Source organism: Ochotona princeps, chromosome 13 (genome assembly GCF_030435755.1).
Source record: "Ochotona princeps isolate mOchPri1 chromosome 13, mOchPri1.hap1, whole genome shotgun sequence".
In the NCBI taxonomy this organism is placed as follows: Eukaryota; Metazoa; Chordata; class Mammalia; order Lagomorpha; family Ochotonidae; genus Ochotona; species Ochotona princeps.
Window position 1 is genome coordinate 2,144,782 of NC_080844.1, and position 21,695 is coordinate 2,166,476.

General features: G+C 37.9%; 1 protein-coding gene across 1 annotated transcript; it reads left to right on the top strand.

The window, feature by feature from the left end:
* The first annotated feature begins 4,286 nt into the window (after positions 1 to 4,286).
* On the top strand, positions 4,287 to 5,207 carry LOC131481740 (vomeronasal type-1 receptor 51-like). The gene has a single exon (XM_058671871.1). It carries the CDS (start codon positions 4,287 to 4,289, stop codon positions 5,205 to 5,207), a length of 921 nt encoding a protein of 306 aa, XP_058527854.1.
* The last annotated feature ends 16,488 nt before the right edge of the window (positions 5,208 to 21,695 follow it).

Consider the following 21,695-nt stretch of genomic DNA (forward strand, 5'->3'; position numbering starts at 1 on the left):
GTAATGGAGACCACAATATTAAGATGTGAGCATACATGCAGTATACATCTCTACCTCCAGATCAAAGATGGACTCTCAATGAATCTGTTAAATATATCTTGACAATAGGATGCTGGACTCTCTGTCATTGTTCATGCCTGCAATGAAGGATGTATAACTACTTATAAAGAACTATACCATTTTAATAATATAAGGGGAATCAATGCAGGGCGAGGGGATTTGGAAAGAGGTAAGTGAAATCCCATGTACCATGGAACTGTATCAAATTCTTAATCATAAAAAATGGAAAAATAATGTTAGGATACAAAATTCAATACACAAAATCAGAAGTACTTTAATACACCAAATGTCAAAAACAAACAAACAAAGCTTCCTTAGAGAGAAGTTTCCATTTTCAAAATTTATTTTTGACTTTATACATAGATGACCAGGATGAGAAGGTTTGAGAATCAGCGGAAAATGGGCAAGACCATCATTTACACATTTTCTTTACATATCTGAGGGAATGGTGGATAGAAAGGGAGAAACTATGTTGGGCCTCTCATCTGCCTCTGTTCGTGTTGTTTGTGAATAGCCATCCCATTCTTAGGGAAAGTCCTCATAGCAGAGCATCTTCAGAATGTTTTGGTTAAGTTGTAATGAGAGTTCAGTGAGTTCAAAGATGCTGTTGCTATCACTGCTCCAATGATGAGGACATCCTTTCAAGCTCAACTGGCTGACATAGGCCACCTCTGAGTCTCCATTTGCTCAAATACAAGCTGTCATATATCGCTTGGGTAGTTAACCCATTTGTTCAGCCCTCCTTCCCCCTCAAATCAATTGGTTCTGCAGCCCAGCCCAGCCCTGTCCGCCACATCCTCTCCCAGGGGGTGCTGCAGCATAGTCAGAGCAATCCCCCCAACTGGACTTCCTTATCTCTGGCTCCTGTGCCTGCCAGATTGTACAGTGGACTGTTCTCTTCTGCCCCACATCCCATTCAGATCACATATACATCATTAGATGTGTAGAATCTTAATTTAACTCAGCCTACTCCACTCCCCCACCCAAACTCATTCCAGCAGGTACTACCACATGTCTAGCCAGGCTGGTTCCCAGCTCTGGTTCCATGCTCAATAGTTGGAGCTGCAGCCCAATCAGGGAGGTGTTTGATCATATTTCCAATGGGGTCACAGGCTTTTACTTACTCTCTGGTAATTCAAATAACTTTTCTATGAGATTTCTTACCTCAATATGTCTGCTTAATTTCTTCATTATGATCTATTAATGTACAGTATTTGCGTTTCCTGCTATTACAGGTTTCTTTAAATAAATAGCATTTAAACCTTAAGAATAAATCCTTGAAGTACCTGTGCCATAGCCTAGTGACAGGAATCTCAATCCGGAATCTCATATGGGCATTGGTTTGTATCCCATTGACACTGCTTCCATTCAGTTCCCTGCTTCTGGCTCCTGGCTTCATTATTGGCTCCGTTCCAGCCATCCAAGCCACTTGTCTCCTGTATGTGTATATCTGATATTCCAATACAAATACATCAAGTGAGTTATAAAAAGAAAAAAAAAACTTCTTACACAATTTTTAAGAAACTGGGCCAGACATGTAAATAGGAACCTTACATGTATTGAATGGAATTCAATCAGTAACTTAAAAAATAGGAGTGTGTGAGAGAGATTTGAGTTTAGCACCTTGAAGTTGAAAGCACAGTGAACTATCCAGGGATAGTTCAGTGTGACATATTGGTCTCCAGTTTCTTTTAATTTTACCTCATTTGTGGCATTTTATCATCTTGATCAGTAATAATGACTTCTGCTCAGGAGCAGGTGACAGAAAATCTGCTGAAGCATACTAGATTTTTGACTTGTTCTGATATTCCTGGTAGTCATTCTTTTCTAATATTACCGAGAACATCATGAATACACGTGTTGGAGGACTGCTGGGATCAGAATGGGCATTCATGTGGGATCCTGCATTATCTTGGAGAGAAGGAAATGCAGTCAGCATTCTGCTACCAATCCATATGCCCTGGGTTAGGGATGTTTCTTGTTGGATCAAATATCCTTCCTGAGGAGCAGTGGGGGAGGCGAACTTTACCTGATTTACAGGTGGTTACTGTATCCCCAAGATCCACAGATGAGAATCAATTTGAATGCCACTCTGGGTCTCCTGGACAGTGGAGCTCTCCTGAGAAATCAGCTGTGGATTGTACTTGTCATGAAGTCAAGTTTATTGTTTTTCTTTTGTCTGTTAACAAGGACTGAGAGCAGACAACCTGCCCGGGCAGGCCTGCCTTGGAGAAATGAATCCATAGGTGAGACAAGTGGAACACAGATGTTCTCCACTGATGTCTGCCAGAAACCAGGAAAGATCACATTTTCCCTTGAGTGGATACTCTTCTAAAGATGACAGGCCAGAATTATCCTGCTTCTACAAGTGAAATGAGAATAATCAGCCAACACAGAGATGAGCTGCTACCATCCCCTCATTATAAACACATGTAGAGGATTTAGTTCACAATGGATTCAGATCAGAGGCTTAGCTGGGTGAGTGTCTTCCTTTGTGTCTTATGGGATGAAACAGTTTATTTTTCTGTGTAATGTTAAGAAAATTATCAGTTCATGATATCAATCTTAGATTAATGAATTCAGTAATTATATGAATTACATTGAGTGGATGGGTTTCCAACATTATAGTTGCATTTATTTACTGCCTTAAATTGCAATTGAATATAGTATCATTTATTGCAGTATGTTTTCAATTTAACTTCTTCATTGATTTCAATTTGCTCTAATTAGATATAACTCACCTGCACTGACTCAGCATGCTTTGGTGATATTGAATAACGAGGATGAAGTTCATTTAAATTCAACCCAATGCTCTTGTTCAGGTAAACTGGGGCAGAAGACACATTCTTTACATTTTTCTAAACTCCCTACTTGGCAGGTTACTCTGGCTATCACCTCATTATTTTAGTGATTTGTAGGTTGTCATTAATGAAACTTTAAAGATGCACTTTCATTTCTTTCTTGTATCTACTTGATTCGGTTGATATTTTAGCAACTAATCTCTATAGAGCATTTTTTTTGTTTGAAAACTAACATTTATGATTTCCTACTAACTTATCTTGTTTCAGTTTTTGTCTCCTACTTTTCTCTCAATATTTTGTTTTGTGTTTTTCTCAATGGTTCTGGGAACTCAATTTTTGTGATTATGCATATTCTCATCATTATCTTTGATTTTTTCATTTTTCAACATTAAACAACATTTCCAAAGAACGGGTAACACATTGTAGTTATTCAATGCTGTTGGATCCTTATCCTCTTTATTCTTCTAAAATTTGTCCATTTTATTAAGAAAAATTTGAGTGCACTTACAATAGTGGAAAAGATGTTTATTGCTTGATTCTGCCAGGTGACCCAATTTTGTCAATAAACACTAATAACTGACACAAACATATCTGCACATCAAAAGCTCATGTTACATTTCAATAATGTAAACGTTGTCATATGTCTTCAAATGCTGCTTCATATAATTATGAAAAAATATGAGAGCATCAGGCAAATATTGGTGTGGGGGACGAAGAAAATACTGATGTTATCTATCCACCATTTTGTCAGTAATTTGAATGGATGGCTCATAATGTGTGAATATTGTAATACAGTTACATATTTAACTATCATTTGTATTAGATCATTTCACCTTAAACATATTACTAAATGAGTTGATTATGATCATTGAGATGCAGAAACAGTCAATCATTTATTCAGTTTGAAGGTGATACACAACTGTTTCTGCTTTACTAGAGTAAGCTTTGGAGAATATTCAGCATCCATTTAATCAACGAAGCATTGATTCCTATGTTAACTCAAGACATGTCATGTGGTTGTGGAAGGGTGCTGTACTTCTGCACATTTTTTCTGAATGTGAGTGATTTTTGCTTCAGTTATTTATAAAAATATACACACATGGATGTATGCATTTAGAGAAATTATTTCAAAATGAGAAATCAAACTAAAATCATATTGCTTTGTTGCAGACTTTAAAGACTACAAAAGTTTCAAAAAAGATGTATACTAACAAATTTTCATGTTATAGATTAAGTAATGCAGAAGTTTTCTATAAATAATTTTACTAAACATTCAGAATTTATTAAAGTAGTGGGTACAATAGAAATGATGGTTTTGCATGATTTTCATATAAACAAAGATTTATAGTGACATGCGATCTCTGTTTTCTTTCATAGGTGTCTGAAGTATTTTCAAATATACTGATATGAAAAGAATATCCAGTAATGTTATCACTGAAACATGTGTATTTTTTCCAAGCTGGCATTGGTATCTTAGCCAATACCTTCCTCCTTGTCTTCCACATCTTCACAATCCATCAAATTCATAGGCCTAGACCAACTGATATGATCACTTGTCAGTTGTCTTTTGTCCATATAGTGATGCTACTTACCTCTCTAGATATTTCATCGGCAGATATGTTCAAATCCCTGGGATTTCCAGATGATTTAAAGTGTAAAGTTATGCTCTACGTGAGTAGAGTGTCTAGGGGTCTCTCCATCTCCATCACCTGTCTGCTGAGCATTGTTCAGGTCATCACCATCAGTCCCAGCTCCTTCTACTTGTCAAGATTTAAGCAGAAACTCACACATTATATTGTCATTGCTTTCTTCTGTATTTGTTGCTTCAACCTGTGTTCCAATAGCAGCATGGTCATCAACACTGTAGCTCATTCCAACAGGACCAATCTACTCAATGTCAATAAGTACTGCTCACTCACCACTATAAATTCCATTGTCAGGGCACTATATCGCATGCTTATCTTGACCCAGAACATCTTCTTTGTAGGAATCATGCTGCTATCCAGCATGTACATGGTGATTTTCTTATGTAGCCATCAGAGGAAGTCTGAGTACCTTCACAGCATGAGCATTTCCCCAAGAACCTCCCCAGCAAAAAGGGCAACATGTACTGTCCTAGTTCTGCTGAGTTTCTTTGTGATTATGTATTGTGTGGATAGTATTATCTCATTCTTTTCAGCTGTATTGTGGAAATACGAACCTGTGGTCCTGGGTGTGCAGACACTGGTGGGAAATATTTATGCCACTGTCAGTCCTTTGGTGCTTATTAGTTCTGACAAGCGAATAGCTGACATTCTGAAAAAAGTAATCAATATTTGCCAATTATTTCAAGAGTTGGTAAAGTAAGTCAGAAAGATAAAATATATCATTTGTGACATATTCAAACATCCAGAATTTTTAATGTGATGCAAACATGGCAAATTCTACTAGTATCTCTTTTTATTTCCACTTTGTCACTACCGAAATCTATATGGCTGACTTCTTTCAAAGATGCCCATGTATTGAAATTTCTTCCTCTTCTACTTTCTAACTTTGTCAAGGAAAACGTTTCAGAGTGTGCTTATAAGAAGTTCATTAGAACACCTAAATGTTAATCCTACTTACTTCCAAAAAATCTAAATTCACCTTTGCTTGTTGAATGCTTAGTAATTATGTGCCTAATTCCAGCTTTAACTACTCTGTATCTGTTATATGATAATTTTTATCTCGACTTTGACATTGTATAAGATTTGGGAAGTGTTTTTAATTTGCTATGTTTCTTTCTCCTGTATGGAAAACTGTATAGATATTATTTAAATATTTTTCCTAAATTTTCACTTTTTGGGCCTGACCTGGCTAAAGCCCTCACATTACACACACCTGGGCGCACAAAGTCTTGCTGCATCATTTCCTAGCAGCCCCACTTCCCATCCAGCTTCCAGCTTCTGGCCTGGAAAATGATTTGAGGAAGTCCCAAAGCCTTGATACCCTGAACCACATGGGAGATCTGGAAGAATCTCCTGAATCCTGGCTACTGGCTTCAGATCAGAACAGCTCTGGCCATTAGAGCCTCTTGGGGAGAGAATCAGCAGACAGAAGATCTTCTATCTTTCTCCTTTTCTCTCTGTATATCTGTAATTCTAGTATAAATAAGTAAATATATTTTTTAATTTACTTATTGACACTGTACATTTTGGAAATTTCCACAATATAAAATACTATAAAAATGTCTTTAACTTCTTTGTATATTTAGAATATAATTTGTAGTGTATTCTAACTTCCATTGAATGTAATGTATTTACCCTAACTGTGCTTAAAATCACAGTTCAGCAGTCTATTTAAAATGATTTTATTTGGGCCCAACACAATAGCCTGGTGGCTAAAGTCCTCGCCTTGTGTGCTCCAGAATCCTATTTGTGTGCCTGTTCATACACAAGCGGCCCAATTCTGATCAGGTTCACTGCTTGTGGCCTGGGAAAGCAGTCAAGGAAGGTCCAAAACCTTGGGACCTTGCACCCAGGTGGGAGACCCAGAGAAGGATCCTGGCTCCTGCCTTCAGATCAGCTCAGTTCCAGCCGTTGCAAACACTCGATGAGTGATTCAATGGGTGAAAGATCTTACTCTCGATTTCTGCTGGTCTCTGTGTATTTGACTATCCAGTAAAAATATAATATATATTTTAAAATGATTTTATTCACATAAAGTTAACAAACTGAATCTATTCTCATGAGTATCATATGCTTTATGCTGAATAAATCCACTATGTTTCAGTAATTTACTTCTTTTCAAATATGCATTTGAATCATACGGTCTCATATAATTTTGCATTAATTTTCTATATACATTTTGTTGATGCACCTGATTTAAATACCACTCCCAAGTGAGAAGTTTATGTGGTGTGGAATTTTATTCTGTTAGTTTACTTACGTGTGGGAAATAACATATTGATTCTCACGTGAGGCAGATGTCTGCTTCTAATGTTTGTGTTAGGGAATTTTAATTCCTTTTCCCTCTCCAAACTTTATAATCCAAAAAAAAAAAAAAAAAACATTTGTGATATTGCTGAAAAATCTCTGAAGAATTATAAACTTGCTCCTCACTTTAATCCCTTGTCCAGATCTTTTATTTGGTTTATGTTTTCTTTTGATGTCCTCAAAACTCCCTTCCAGCTTCTTTAGGCATTTTAGTGAAGCTACTGGATTTTGACAATTTTAAACTTCTACACTAGAAGTTTGTACTCAATATAACATTTTTCTCCAAAAAAGCACAATTTCTGAAAGCATGCAAATGACATTTCAGATAATGTTCTGAACTACCCAAGCATATTTCAAGCAAAATATATTTTTTATTGACAAAATACTTCTCCAATGTGGACTCGAGTATGATAATTTGTAAAATATAATTGTTTTCACAGCATGTAAGTAATTTCACATTTTACACAAAGTTATTTCATGTTACACTGAAGTATTAAGTTAGTACTGTGGAGGTTATTCATATGAATTCAGGACTTTATCTTCAACCACCATTTCTCTTCATTAGCCTTCCCGTCTGTGTACAACATAATCTTATTGGATGATCTAGCCAAATTTTGTGTTACATAAATCATCTCAATGAAATGTCCAAGTAGACACATGTCTCTTGTGATTTAATTTTACTTGATGGTTTCTGTTGTTTTTACAGTGCTGAGAAAATATCTGCAGGAATTGTACTGTGAGGGCTGCAATGACAGGTTTTATACACAATGTGTCTTTTTAAGTAAACATACCTGATTTCAAAATGTTGCCCACTTTATTCTACACTTTGGTGGACAAGTTTTAAATAAATTGCTTTGCATTTGGTTCATGAGTAGCACTGTTGTCTTTCCCGAAACAGTGATCACCTTGGAAGTGAGGAGGTGAGGCTATAATTATGCCAGTAGTTATCAGTAGTTAACAAGTCAACTTGGGTATCACACTGGACTCTCTCACCACCCTGAGCACTTTCCAGAGATTCCTAGCTGTAAGAGCACACACCATTGGATATCCATATAAAGAGTGTAGTGTAAAGAAATGAAAGCCAACACAGAAAAACACCAAGAAATGTTTCTACACATGCCTAAGCATTAATGTATTAATGTGAGAACCCAGAGCAAGAAAGACAATATGAAGTAACTTAATATTAGTTTCATACCAGAGTTTGAAATGGCTAATGAAATGCCTGGAAATTAATCCCAGAAAATGATCATAAAATTAATGCACAAAAATACATTGCTGAGATGAATAAATCTAAACCCTATGTGGATGCAAAATTTTGCTGATACAGTTATGGAAGATATATCAATCTGAAATACTGCAAATGAAGTATTCAGCAAGTGTAAAGTACATTGGCAATCCTTAAATATGCTTTTGATGAGACATTTGATGAACACTCACACATCCAAGGCCAGCTAATCCTGGACAAGTGAACTGAAATTAACTTGAGGGAGAAAGGAATATGTCCTCAACAACTGATGCTGAGAAAACTGGGTTTATGCTGCAGAAGTATGAAACAAGTCCCTTCCTTTGTAATTACAAATATTAAAGCTCACTAAAGATGTAAATCTGCAACCAGATGCCATCAAATTCCTTGAGGAAAATATCTGGAAAACTCTGCAAGACATAGGTATAGGTAAAGACTTCCTGTAAAAGACTCCAGATGAATAAGCAATTAAAGCAAAAAACAATGGCATCTGCACTGTAAAAGGAATTGTCCACAAAATACTTTCAATCTTTACAAATAATGGAACATTAATATCAGAATGTATGAACAGCTCAAGAAGCTCAACAACACAACAGCAAGGAATCCATTACAAATGGGTAAAGACTAGTGTAGGAACCTTCAAAGCATGAAATATAAATGGCCAAAAAACACCGTCCAAACTGCTGTTTTTAGCTAATGCGTATATGTCATTGAAAATGTGATTTCTAGTCTTACAAAATTTTTGTAGTGTCTTATGATTGAGGTAAATTAAGGTTGTGTAAATAAATTGTCTCAAAATTATATGCATATCTTGAAGAAAAGGGAGAAAGTTATTCTTATTGGATTGAAATCAACGAAATCAGTGGAGTGAGAGGAATGCGATTGTCTATGGTTAATGTGAAACCCATAAAATCTGTTCTATTTGCATGAGTCAGTATTATAAACACTGTCATATTTATCCAATGTTCCTACTTGAGTGGATTGGTGGTCATACCACTTTTTAGTTCTGGAAGATTAGGAAAATTTATCCTGGGGAAATAAAGTGGATTTAAATTATGTCTGCTGCATACAGTTTGACCCTGGGGAAGGGGAGTGCAAAAGAGGCTTGGTGGAGCACCTAGACCCTTCTTAGCCTGCATGCACAGTGAGGCTCATGGGCAGCTCAACATCTCAAGATTGGGAGCTCTGTAGATTCTTGATCCAGATGGCCAGGGCAACAAGAGTGCTGGCCCAAGCCTGCAGGCCACCAGGCATCTAGATGGGGGTTTGAGGTGTGGTGCATGTGAGACACAAAGACTCACACCCAGGTGAGGAAGGACTACAGAAGGAACATCACTCAGAAGGCCACTGTACTTGCAAGTAAAGGAGGGGGCTGAGCCAAGTGGTTGGGTGGAAGGAACAAGAGGATCATTAATGACCAGAATGAATCACCAGCACACGTGGTACACCTGAGCTGGGGTAGCTAGCATCACGACCACGAAGTACTACTCCATTGTGCACATGAAAGCTAACTCTGGGGACTTACTTGGCAGGGCTGGATCACAATACCTGACAGTGAGAATCTTGCCCCTGCGGAACTGCAATCTCCGCTGGTATGCACAAGATCTGTGGCTGGGAACAGGACTGGTTGTGAGCTCAGGGAAAGCACTGACTGGGTTGGGGTTCCCAATGGTGAATGGAAAGGCAAGAAAGGAGGCAGCATTCTGCAGTGTACCTGGCTGCAGTCTTCTTTGGCATGATGTGGACTGGATCTAGCGAGCCCAAGACTGGACAGGCCAGCATCACTCACTGGTTCTCATGAGAGTTAGACAACGTCGTACAGAAGTGACTGGACTAAGTCTGGGCTCCTTCTGAATCCTATGAAAGCTGTGTCTGGGGCTAGATCATTTGTGACTTGGTTGTAGCACCCAATAGCACAAATCAGAATACTGACTGGACCATTTGGGTAAGGACAATTTCTCTGCCACAACAAGAGGTGCTAAGTTATTTCTGGCCAAGGGCCCACTGGTGTCTGCAAGATCTGACACTGGGTGTTCTGATAGAGGAGTCTGGAGAATTCCTTCATCAGAACACAGTCCCTGCAAATGAGTGCAAGAACCACAGCAAGGCGTAGTTCATACAAGGCTGGGTTACATTACCTACCAGACGCATGTGGGTCAAGTCAGGGGATGGGCTAGGATGGGCCAGTTCATAATATTTATTGGCAAATCTGAGATTCAGTATGTGCTTGATTGGACCCTGCTTAAGCTGCAACACCAGCCAGTTCACATTAAGGATGCTGAGGTGTGCTGAGCTATGCCACTCTGGGTGAGATGGGTACCAGATCCTGTGTTCCACGGGTGGGTTGTTTAGCTGGGCCTACAGGCATGGTAGTTGCTGGGTCTGTTAGTCTTGGGAATGTGGGTGTCAGGTATGGCCCTGGTGACATGGCGGGGGTCTCTGAGCCAACCTACATGGTGGGTGTCAGGTTCTTCAGCTGCAGGATTGTGGAGTTCTGCCAGGCATTACATAGCCTGGATCCTTGCATGTGCCTGCATGAAACTATGAAAGTACCGGAAGAAAACACAAGAAACACAACTCTAGATATCAATATAGGAAAACTGATTTGGATAAGACCTCAAAGACATAGGTAATGAAATGCAAAAAATATGCTCCTGAGATTGTTTCAAACTATGAGGCTTGTTATCATAGAACAAACAATATACAACTGCAAGAATGCCGGAAAATGTTTTAAAGCATTTATTTGACCAATGCCTAGCATTAGAATATATATTCAAAGCAAATCAGCAAAATCAAAATCCCCCTAAATTCAGCTAACAAATAAGCACAGGAAATATATTTGAATGAATTTATTACTTAAATAAGTGAATTTATCGCATAAATAAATTATATATATATATAAAATCTCATATAGATGTGCATGTGTGCATATTAATAATAATAACTTCAAATGGAAAATGAACTGGGGGTAATTTTTTATCTGTGGCACCAGCAACCAATATCATCACCGGTTATGATCCAAACCATTGCTTTTCCTGGAAATCACAGAGGATAGAACAAATCTTTGAGCCCCTGCACCCATGTGGGAGAGCTAGAGAATTTCCTCGTTCCATGATTTGAACTGGCTCAGCTCCAACCATTGTGACCATTTCTCACTCAGTTCTGAAGTTCTTATCCCATAGACAAAGCAGGTCTTCCAGGTCATGAGTGGCACGTACAAGGCATTTGGACACAAACGCATGTGCAGCAAAGAAGAGGTACAGAAAAAAATGTTACAGGATCCAAGGGGGAATGGGCTGAATGTGGCCTTCAAGATGAACAAATTTGTTGCCCAAATCCCTTCAATGTCAGTTATATCAAAAAAAACCCCATCAGCTTTGTGAAGTATTTCTGAATCATTTTGACTGTAAAACCTGTCCTTGGAATTTCATCACCAACACAAGGTTTCAAAAATAGATTCAAATATTTAGTCTGATCGTGAAATGAATTTTTTTTCTTTTCTCTATCATTGTTCCATTATGAATTATTGTTTTCAGAGCAAAAGGAAATTAGGCTCAGGCTAGAAGTGATGTTTTAGCATATGTTTTACATGCTGTTGGAAATATGCTGTGGGAATTCTTACACTTCTGGCCTATCTTTAATACATATACGTTGCAGACATTTTAAGGTCTAACTGCAATTGCATTTAATGAAGTTTAAGAATAACTGAGTAATGTCCTGGTCTTAATATCAGTTGTGTGTTAATGTGGAAAATGTGTAACATCTCGAGTACATTGTTAGAACTCTGATATTTTAGTTGTATCTATCCATAATTACCAGAGAGACAAGAAATAATTAACTTCATGGGATTATTGCATTAAATATGTAAGGCATAGGTGAGATGAATTAAAAGTAAGTTTACTATGGCATAAAAAATGTCAAAACCCACAAATACAATGGACTGTCAAAGAGATCATGAATAAAACCTGTTATTTTAAAAGCATGCATTTCTTTCTTTTTCTTTTAATTATTTATTATTTTTACTTCATTAGTTACATTGTATTATGTGACACAATTACATAGGTACTTGGGTTCTCCCCACCCCTCCCCAAACCCTCCCACCATGGTGGATTCCTCCACCTTGTTGCATAACCACAGCTCAAGTTCAGTTGAGATTCCCCTATTGCAAGCGTATACCAAACATAGAGTCCAGCATCTTATTGTCCAGTCAAGTTCAACGGCTTCTTAGGTATACCCTCTCTGGTCTGAAGACAGAGCCAGCAGAGTATCATCCCAGTCAATTGAAAGCTCCAACATACCATCAGCAAAAATTTACATCATTATGGAATTAATTGACATAGTAATTAGTAACCAATATGTTAAAAGTAAATGCGAGTTCCCAGCCACCTTCTGTGACCACCTCACCTACACTTCAATTTTAGTTTATACACAACATATAACATTCATAACATAACATGTTATACATAACATCATATCATCTTAAATTAAGGCAAACATGTGGTATTTGACCTTTTCAGATTGGCTCATTTCCCTTAGCATTATGGTTTCCAGTTTGGCCCATTTGGCCACAAAGAACTGCATTTTGTTTTTTTTAATAGCTGAGTAGTATTCCATGGAGTAGATGAACCATAGCTTTCTTATCCAATCCTCTGTCGATGGGCATTTTGGTTGCTTCCATGTTTTTGCAATTGCTGATTGTGCTGCTATGAGCATAGGAGTCCATGTTGGTTTCTCATAAAACAAGTGTTCTGGATATATTCCTAGGAGTGCTATTGCTGGATCATACAGTATGTTGAATTTGAGTTGTTTGAATGTTCTCCATACTGATTTCCATAGAGGCTGTACCAGCCTGCAGCCCCACCAGCAGTGGAGTAGGGATCCCTATTACCCGCAACCTCGCCAACAAGTGTTGTTGGTGCTTTTATTCATGTGGGCCAGTCTTACTGGCGTTAGGTGGTACCTCATTGATGTTTTAATTTGGATTTCCCTTATTGCCAGGGAACTTGAGCATTTTTTCATATGTTTATTTGCCATTTGGGTTTGTTCCTTTGTGAAGTGTTTGCCCATTTCCCGTGCCCATTTCTTGAGTGGCTTGTTTGTTTTGACATTTTGGTTATTTTGTAGCTCTTTCACCTATGTCGTGTGCGAAGATCTTCTCCCATTCTGTGGTTTGCCTTTTTACTTTGTTGATTGTTTCTCTAGCTGTACTGCCAAATGCAATATATACATTCAATGCAATCCCAATCAAATTGCCCAAAACATTCTTCATGCAAGTGGAAACAATGATCCAAAGGTTCATCTGGAAACACAAAAAGCCACGGATAGCTAGAACCATGCTGAAGAACAGGAAGTTAGCAGGGGGAATCACAGTTCCAGACCTCTGGACATACTATAGTGCATTGGTTATCAAAACAGCGTGGTACTGGCACAAAGATAGAGAGGAAGATCAATGGAGCAGAATAGAAACACCAGAAGGGAACCCACACAGATACAGCCAAATAATCTTTGACAAAAAGACAAACGACAATCCAGGCAAATGGGAAGGTCTGTTTAATAAATGCTGTTGGGACAACTGGTTAATAGCCGGCAGAAACAAAAAGATAGATCCACATCTCTCACCATACACTAAGATCAGATCTAAATGGATAACAGATCTAAACCTACACCCAGAAGCATTTCTTTTTTTTTTTAAACTGGCAGAGCAAACACTTTATTTATGAAAGATAAACTTGAATATAAATGACCTAACTTCTCCATCAAAGCTAGAAGCTGCCTGATTTATTTTATTTATTTATTTATTTATTTATTTATTTATTTATTTATTTTTAAATAAAGCAAACATTTATTAAATTGTGATAAAAACATTCCATCGAATTACAAAACCTGAGTAAGAAAAACAAACGGCACATGCTTAACTGTAGTTGACATTCAAATAAAATTTGCATTCCCAAAATATTATACAGTAATTAGAAAATACCAGCAAAAATAATATTATGATACTTTTACGTTGGTCTCAACAAATTTGAATAGAAGCAAATTTTAACAAAGGTAAATTTAACAGTGAAACATAGCAGTAGATTAAGGATCTTGACATGTTTATTTTACTGCTATTTGACACTATGATACAAAAAATAAGAGGATTTACTTGACATTTTTAATAAATTTCTCATGGGCTGTTAAGTGCCTTACTGGTGAAAAGATTTAACTGGCTAATCTCATCAATCCATTTTGTACATTTAGTAAGCATCAACTCTGCCCTACATAACTCTTAATGCAATTCACAGCACACAAATGGTTATCATATTAAATACATAATAAACTCCGACTTCTCAACAACGAGGAAATTAGTAAACCATCAAATGGACTGCTTACCATACACTTTCCTCATAACTAAATAACACACAAAATATAAAAATAATATTTATCATCACTCTAAACTATTGCCAGTAACTGACGGAAACTGCCAATTTGCCATATTCATGTTCATAACATGTTTTATATATATATATATATATATATATATATATATATATATATATATATATATATATATATATATATATATATTGGGTTTGAAATGGAACTTTCTTGTGGTACAAAGATTTGATGTGCCTAGTAGGTTTTTTTTTTTGCTGGGCATGTAAATTTTTTTATTAATTATTTTGCATTATGTGACAGTTTCATAGGCTCTGGGAATCTCCCCATCCCTCTCCCTCCCATCCCCCCTGGTGGATTCCTCCACCTTGATGCAGTATTACAGTTCAAATTCAATCAAGATTCTTTCCTTGCAAACATATACCAAGCATAGAGTCCAGCTACTTATTGTCCAGATGGGTTGAACAGTTTCTTGGGGAGAACTTTTCTGGTCTGAAGTTAGAGCTGTTAGAATATCATCACAGTCAATTAAGAGTCCCAATATAACATTAACAGCAATTTGCAATGTTATGGAATTGACATGGATTTGAGTAACCAGTACGTTAAAAAAAGAAAGAAAGAAAGAAAGAAAGAAGGAAAGAAAGAAAGAAAGAAAGAAAGAAAAAGAAAGCAAGAAAGCAAGAAAGCAAGAAAGCAAGAAGGAAAGAAAGAAAGAAAGAAAGAAAGAAAGAAAGAAAGAAAGAAAGAAAGAAAGAAAGAAAGAAAGAAAGAAAGAAAAAGAAAACAAGTCCTAACCACAACCTATGAATAGCTCATTGACATTTTAGTTTTAGTTTATATACAGGACCGGCTACTCTATACCTTAAAATGGCTATAGGGTACTACTCAGCTGTCTCGTGTCTATTTCATTTTTTAAATTTTTTTATTAATATTTAGCATTATGTGACAGTTTCATAGGCTTTGGGAATCCCCTTACCCCTACCCCTCCCCTCCCCCCTGGTGGATTCCTCCACCTTGATGCAGCATTACAGTTCAAATTCAATCAAGATTCTTTCCTTGCAAACATATACTAAGCATGGAGTCCAGCTACTTATTGTCCAGATGGGTTGAACAGTTTCTTGGGGAGACCATTTCTGGTCCAAAGTCAATTAAGAGTCCCAATATAACATCAACAGCAATTTGCAATATTATGGAATTGACATGGTTTTGAGTAACCAGTATGATAAAAAAAAAAAAAAAAACAAGTCCTAACCACAACCTATGATTAGCTCATTGACATTTCAATTTTAGTTTATATACAGGACCGGCTGCTATATACCTTAAAATGGCTATAAGGTACCATTCAGCTGTCTCGTGTCTATTTCATTTTAGTATTTAGCCATTTGTTGTGTTGAAGTATAATTTTGCTGATCTTGGCAGATTTTAGGATAATCTAGACTGGCTTGTAACTCCAACAAGATATTTGTCGACATTTAAGATGCTGAACATTTTTTTGGGGGGGGGGGTGTGCAGGAAAATCCTCAACACCATGGTGAGGAGTAACTAATCTTTGTGTCCCACCCAGTGAGGCATGAGCCAATCCACCCCAGCTCTTTCCTGTCAGATTTCAAGTTGTACTTTCTGTTGTTTGTCTATTTATTTTAGGGTTTTTTGTTTGTTTTTTTCTTTTAGTTTGTATGATTGTTTGTTTGCTGTGAGGTGTTTTCAAAGCGATCACGATGGTCACTGCGAGGGAGGGCGGGGGTCCAGAGGTGGAGCCAGGCTCGGACCAGAGAAATCTCTCCTCCCTGGTCCCGAAGGACGTTTATTGTTCTTCCGTTTCTGTGGACCGCTCAGGGCTTTTGGTTGTCTTTCCGATGACATTGGTTTCTGCGCGGTAGTGTTTGGACTTCTTCCATCCCCTGTGGAAGCTTCAGTTGTGTGTGGGTGACCTCAGAGTACTCGGCCTCCGAGGGCATCCAATTCCCTGTGGCCTCCTTGGCTGTTGGACTATAGTCCTCGTTGCTCATATTAATAGTTTGTGGTGAAGGTCTGGGAGTCTTCATGGTTGGGATCCCAGCTTCCTCCTTACCACCTGCTCCACTCTGGAGTGCCCCCCTGCTCCACGCACATGATCTCCTGTTAAGAGGTTGTCAGGATCACACCCGATTCCACCCTCATGCATTGGTATAATAGTTTTATTGTTGTTTAGTGCCGCTTTGAGTCTGTTGTCTATGAATTACCAAATTTGATCTTGATAGGCTATATTGTACTTTTTTCTCACTCTTTTTATGGTCCTGAAAGATTTCCCTGCACTTCTCCCTCCCCATTACAGGTTAACATAGCGTATTGAGGGTGTAGTAGGTTTTACAGTTTTTCGATGTAGATCTTAAGTATTCTGACATTAATTGTTGGTTTATAGATTATATCGCATTATCTTATTGCATTGGATACAGGTTGTTAGAGATTGCACTAATATTACAATATACAAGTACTGTCTTCCAAGTTGTCATCTTTTCATCTCAGATTAAGGCAAACATGTGGTTTGTAACCTTTTGGGATTGGTTCATTTCTCTTAGCATGATGGATTCCAGTCAGGCCCATTTGTCCACAAAAAACTGCATTTCGTTTTTTTTAATAGCTGAGTAGTATTCCATAGAGTAGATGAACCATAGCTTTCTTATCCTGTCTTCCATTGATGGGCATTTTGGCTGCTTCCAGGTTTTTGTGATTGTAGATTGTGCTGCTATGAACATAGGTGTGCATGTTGGTTTCTTTTGTAGGAGATGTTTTGGATATATCCCTAGGAGTGCTATTGCTGGATCATATGGTATGTTGATTTTAAGTTGTTTGAGTATTCTCCATACTGATTCCCATAGAGGCTGTACAAGTCTGCAGCCCCACCAGCAGTGGAGAAGAGTTCCCTTTTCCCCACATCCTCGCCAGCAAGTGTAGGTGGTATTATGTATGTGTGCCATCCTTACTGGAGTTAGGTGGTACCTCATTGTAGTCTTCATTTGGATTTCCCTTATTGCCAGGGAACTTGAGCATTTTTTCATATACTTGTTTGCCATTTGGGTTTGTTCTTTTGCAAAATGTCTGCCCATTTCCCATGCCCATTTCTTGAGCAGTTTGTTTGTTCTGGAGTTTTGGTTTCTCTGGAAATCTTTGTATATTCTGGAGATCAGCCCTCTATCACCTACATAGTGCGCAAAGATCTTCTCCCATTCTGTAGGTTGTTTTTTTACTTTGTTGATTGTTTCTCTAGCTGTACAGAAGCTTCTTAGTTTGATGAGGTCCCAATTGTTTATTTTGGTCTCAATTTCTACTGCTTTTTGAGTATTTTTAGGAAGTCAGGGCCTACCCTAAGTGTTGCAGTGTGTTTCCAACATTTTCTTCCAAAGGTTTGAAGGTTTCTGGATGTAGGTTTAGGTCTTTTATCAATTTAGATTTGATCTTAGTATATGGTGAGAGATGTGGGTCTATCTTTTTGTTTCTGCAGGCTATCAATGAGTTGTCCCAACAGAATTTATTGAACAGACCTTTCCATTTGCTTGGATTGTTGTCTGTCTTTTGTCAAAGATTAATTGACTGTATCTGTGTGGGTTTCCATCTATTGTTTCTATTCTGTTCCACTGATCTTCCTCTCTATCTTTGTGCTAGTACCAGTTTATTTTGATGACCACTGCCCTATACTATGTCCATAGACCCGGTACTGTGATTCCCCCTGTTAAGTTCCTGTTCTTCAGAGTGGTTCTGGCTATTCGTGGTTTTTTGTGTTTCCAGATGAATCTGTGTATCATTGTTTCCAGTTCGATGAAGAATGCTGTGGGTAATTTGATTGGGATTGCATTGAATGTATATATTGCTTTTGGCAGTATAGACATTTTGATGATATTAATTTTGCCTATCCAGGAGCATGGGATGTTGTTCCATCTTTCGAGGTCTTGTTCTATTTGTTTTTGAGTGTTTTGTAATTTTCTTCATAAAGGTCTTCTACGCTTTTGGTTAAATTTATTCCCAGATATTTCATGCTTTTCTCTGTTATTTTGAATGGTAGCTTGTTGGTTAGATCTTCTTCCATCTTGGGGCCATTTGCATACACTATGGCTGTTGATTGTTGTTCATTTATCTTGTATCCTGCCACTCTGTCAAATTCTCGTATGAGTTCTAGGAGTCTTTGTATTGAGTTTTTTGGTTCTTCTATGTAAAGAATCATGTCGTCTGCGAATAGTGAAAGCTTGACTTCTTCATTTCCAATTTGGATTCCTCTGATTTCTTTGTCTTGTCTTATGGCTTCTGCAAGTACCTCTAGGACTATATTGAATAGCAGTGGTGATAGTGGGCAGCCTTGTCTTGTTCCAGATCTCTATTTAGTATGATGCTGGCATTGGGTTTTTCATATATTGCTTTGATTATGTTGTGGATTGTTCCTTCTATCCCCACCATGGTTAGGGTTTTTAACACGAATTGGTGTTGAATTTTGTCGAAGGCTTTTTCTGCATCTATTGATACTGTTATATGGTTTTTGTTTTTCAGTTTTTGGATGTGATGTATCGCGTATATGGATTTCCTTATGTTGAACCATCCCTGCATTCCCTGGATGAAACCTACTTGGTCTGGATGGATGATCTGTCTGATGTTTTTTTGTATATTATTGGCTAGAATTTTGTTGAGAATCTTAGCATCAACGTTCATCAGGGAGATCGGTCTGTAGTTTTCCTTCTCTGTTAATTCTCTATTCGGTTTGGGGATTAAGGTGATATTGGCTTCATAGAATGAATTTGGAAGAGCTGCTTCCTTTTCTATTGTTTTGAAGAGCTTGTAAAGGATTGGGGTTAGCTCTGGTTGGAATGTTTTGTAGAATTCTGTGGTAAAACCATCTGGGCCTGGGCTTTTCTTTGTTGGGAGCTCTTTAATCACTGATCTATTTCTGACTTGGTAATGGGTTTATTCAGGTCTTCTGTCGCTTCTGGAGTGAGTTTTGGTAAGTGGTGGGAGTCGAGGAATCTTTTCATTTCCAAGTGGTTATCAAATTTGTTGGCATATAGTTCTTTGTAATAATTTCTAATTATTTCCTAAATGGTGGTAGTGTCTGTTGTTATGTTGCCTTTTTCATCTTTGATGCTGCTAATTCTTGCTTTGTCTTGTTTTTTCTTTGTCAATCGGGCCAGTGGGGTATCTATTTTGTTTATCCTCTCAAAGAACCAGCTTTTTGATTCATTTGTTTTCTGAATGCTTTTTTAAATTTCTTTCTGATTTAGTTCTTGTCTTATTTTGATAATTTCTTGTTTCCTCTTGTTTGTGGGGTCCCTCTGTTGTTGCTTTTCCAGTTCCTGGAGGTGTGTGCTTAATTCCTGCATTTGTTGCCTTTCTTGGGCTTTGACATGCGCGCTAATTGCAATAAACTTACCAAGTAACACTGCTTTGGCAGAGTGCCATAAGTTTTGGACGTTTGTATCTGGGTTTTCGTTGGTTTCCATAAATTTTTTGATCTCGTCTTTAATTTCTTCTCTAACCCATTGTTCTTTTAATAGCATGTTGTTCAGCCTCCAGGAGTTTACATGTTTCCTGGGATATTTTGAGTTGTTGATTTCCAGTTTCACTCCGTGATGATCTGAGAAGGTACATGGTATGATTCTGATATTTTTGTAGTTAGTTAAACTTGCTTTGTGTCCTATTATGTGGTCTATCCTGGAGAAGGTGCCATGCCCTCCTGAGAAGAAGGTGTAGTCTGTGGCCTTAGGATGAAATATTCTATAGATGTCTACTAGGTCCAGTTGTTCTATTGTTTGTGTGAGTTCTGTGGCTTCTCTGTTGAGCTTTTGCTGTGTTGATCTATCTATTGGTGTTAGTGGGGTGTTCAGATCTCCCAGAATTATCGTATGTTCATCTATGTCTCCCTTTAAGTCCAAAAGTAGTTGTTTCACGTAGCTGGCTGCATCCGGGCTAGGAGCATAAATGTTAAGAATGGCGATTTGTTCTTGTTGGATCCTCCCTTTCAAGAAGATGTACCGCCCTTCCCTGTCATTTTTGACGTTTGTTACTTTGAAGTCCGTATCATCTGAGAATAGGACTGCCACACCAGCCTTTTTTCTCGTCCATTGGCATGGAATATTTGTTTCCACCCTTTCACTTTTAGTTTCCTGAAGTTTCTTCTGGTTAGATGTGTTTCTTGCAAGCAGCATATAGTTGGATCCTGATTTTTAACCCAGTCTGCTAATCGGTGCCTTTTGAGTGATGAATTTAAGCCATTTGTGTTGAGGGTTAATATTGAGAAATTATAATTTTGCCATGCCATATGCCTGTGTTTTTGAGTTTGTTGGTAATTGGTTGCCCTTTCTGTGGATGGACTTTATTGAGATCTCCCAGATTGCCATCCTTGCTTATGGCTTGCTTCCTTTTTCTCCGGGATTAGCGCATTTGTAAGGAGATTTTGTAGAGTTGGTTTTGTGTTGGCATATTCTTCTAATTTCCCTTTGCTGTGGAAGTATCTAGTTTCATTCTCGTATACAAATGAAATCTTTGCTGGGTAGAGTATTCTTGGTTGACAGTTGTTCTCTTTCAGTACTTGAAAGATTTTGTTCCACTCCCTTCTGGCCTGGAGCGTCTGTTCTGAGAAGTCGGCAGTGATTCTGATGGTCCTGCCCCTAAATGTAAGCTTCTCTTTGGTTCGTGCTAACCTTAGGATTCTTTCTTTGTATTCATTGGAGGGTAGCTTGATTACCACGTGTCTTGGGGAGGATCGTTTTGGGTCCACCCTGTGGGGAGTCCTCTGGCCTTCCTGAATTTGGATTGGGTTCATGTTCCAGGTATTTTGGAAGTTCTCCTGCATAATTTCCTCAAGTACTGGTTGTATGCCTGTCTCTCTTTCCACTCCTTCTGGGAGCCCCATGATTCTGATATTTGACTTCTTGATGTTGTCGTTCATCTCCTGGATCATCTTGGTTGCCTTGTGTAGTTGTGACTCTAGCTGGTTAATAATCTGCCTGCTTTCATTCTGGGAAGCTTCTAAGTCAGATATCCTGTCTTCTGCTGCTGTAATTCTGTTGTCTAAGCTCTCAACTTTGTTCTTCAACTCTAGGATCTCGTTTTTCAGTGATATTGTTTCTGTGATTATGTGGTTTTTAAAATCTTTGAGCTCGTCCCATCATTTTTCATTGTCTCTGAAGAGTTTTATAATTATTTTTCTGAACTCCTTATCAGAGATGTCTTCAATTTCTTCATCTGTAATCTCTGCGATTGACCAGGCTTTATGGTGGCTTTTTGGGGTGGAGCAAGCTG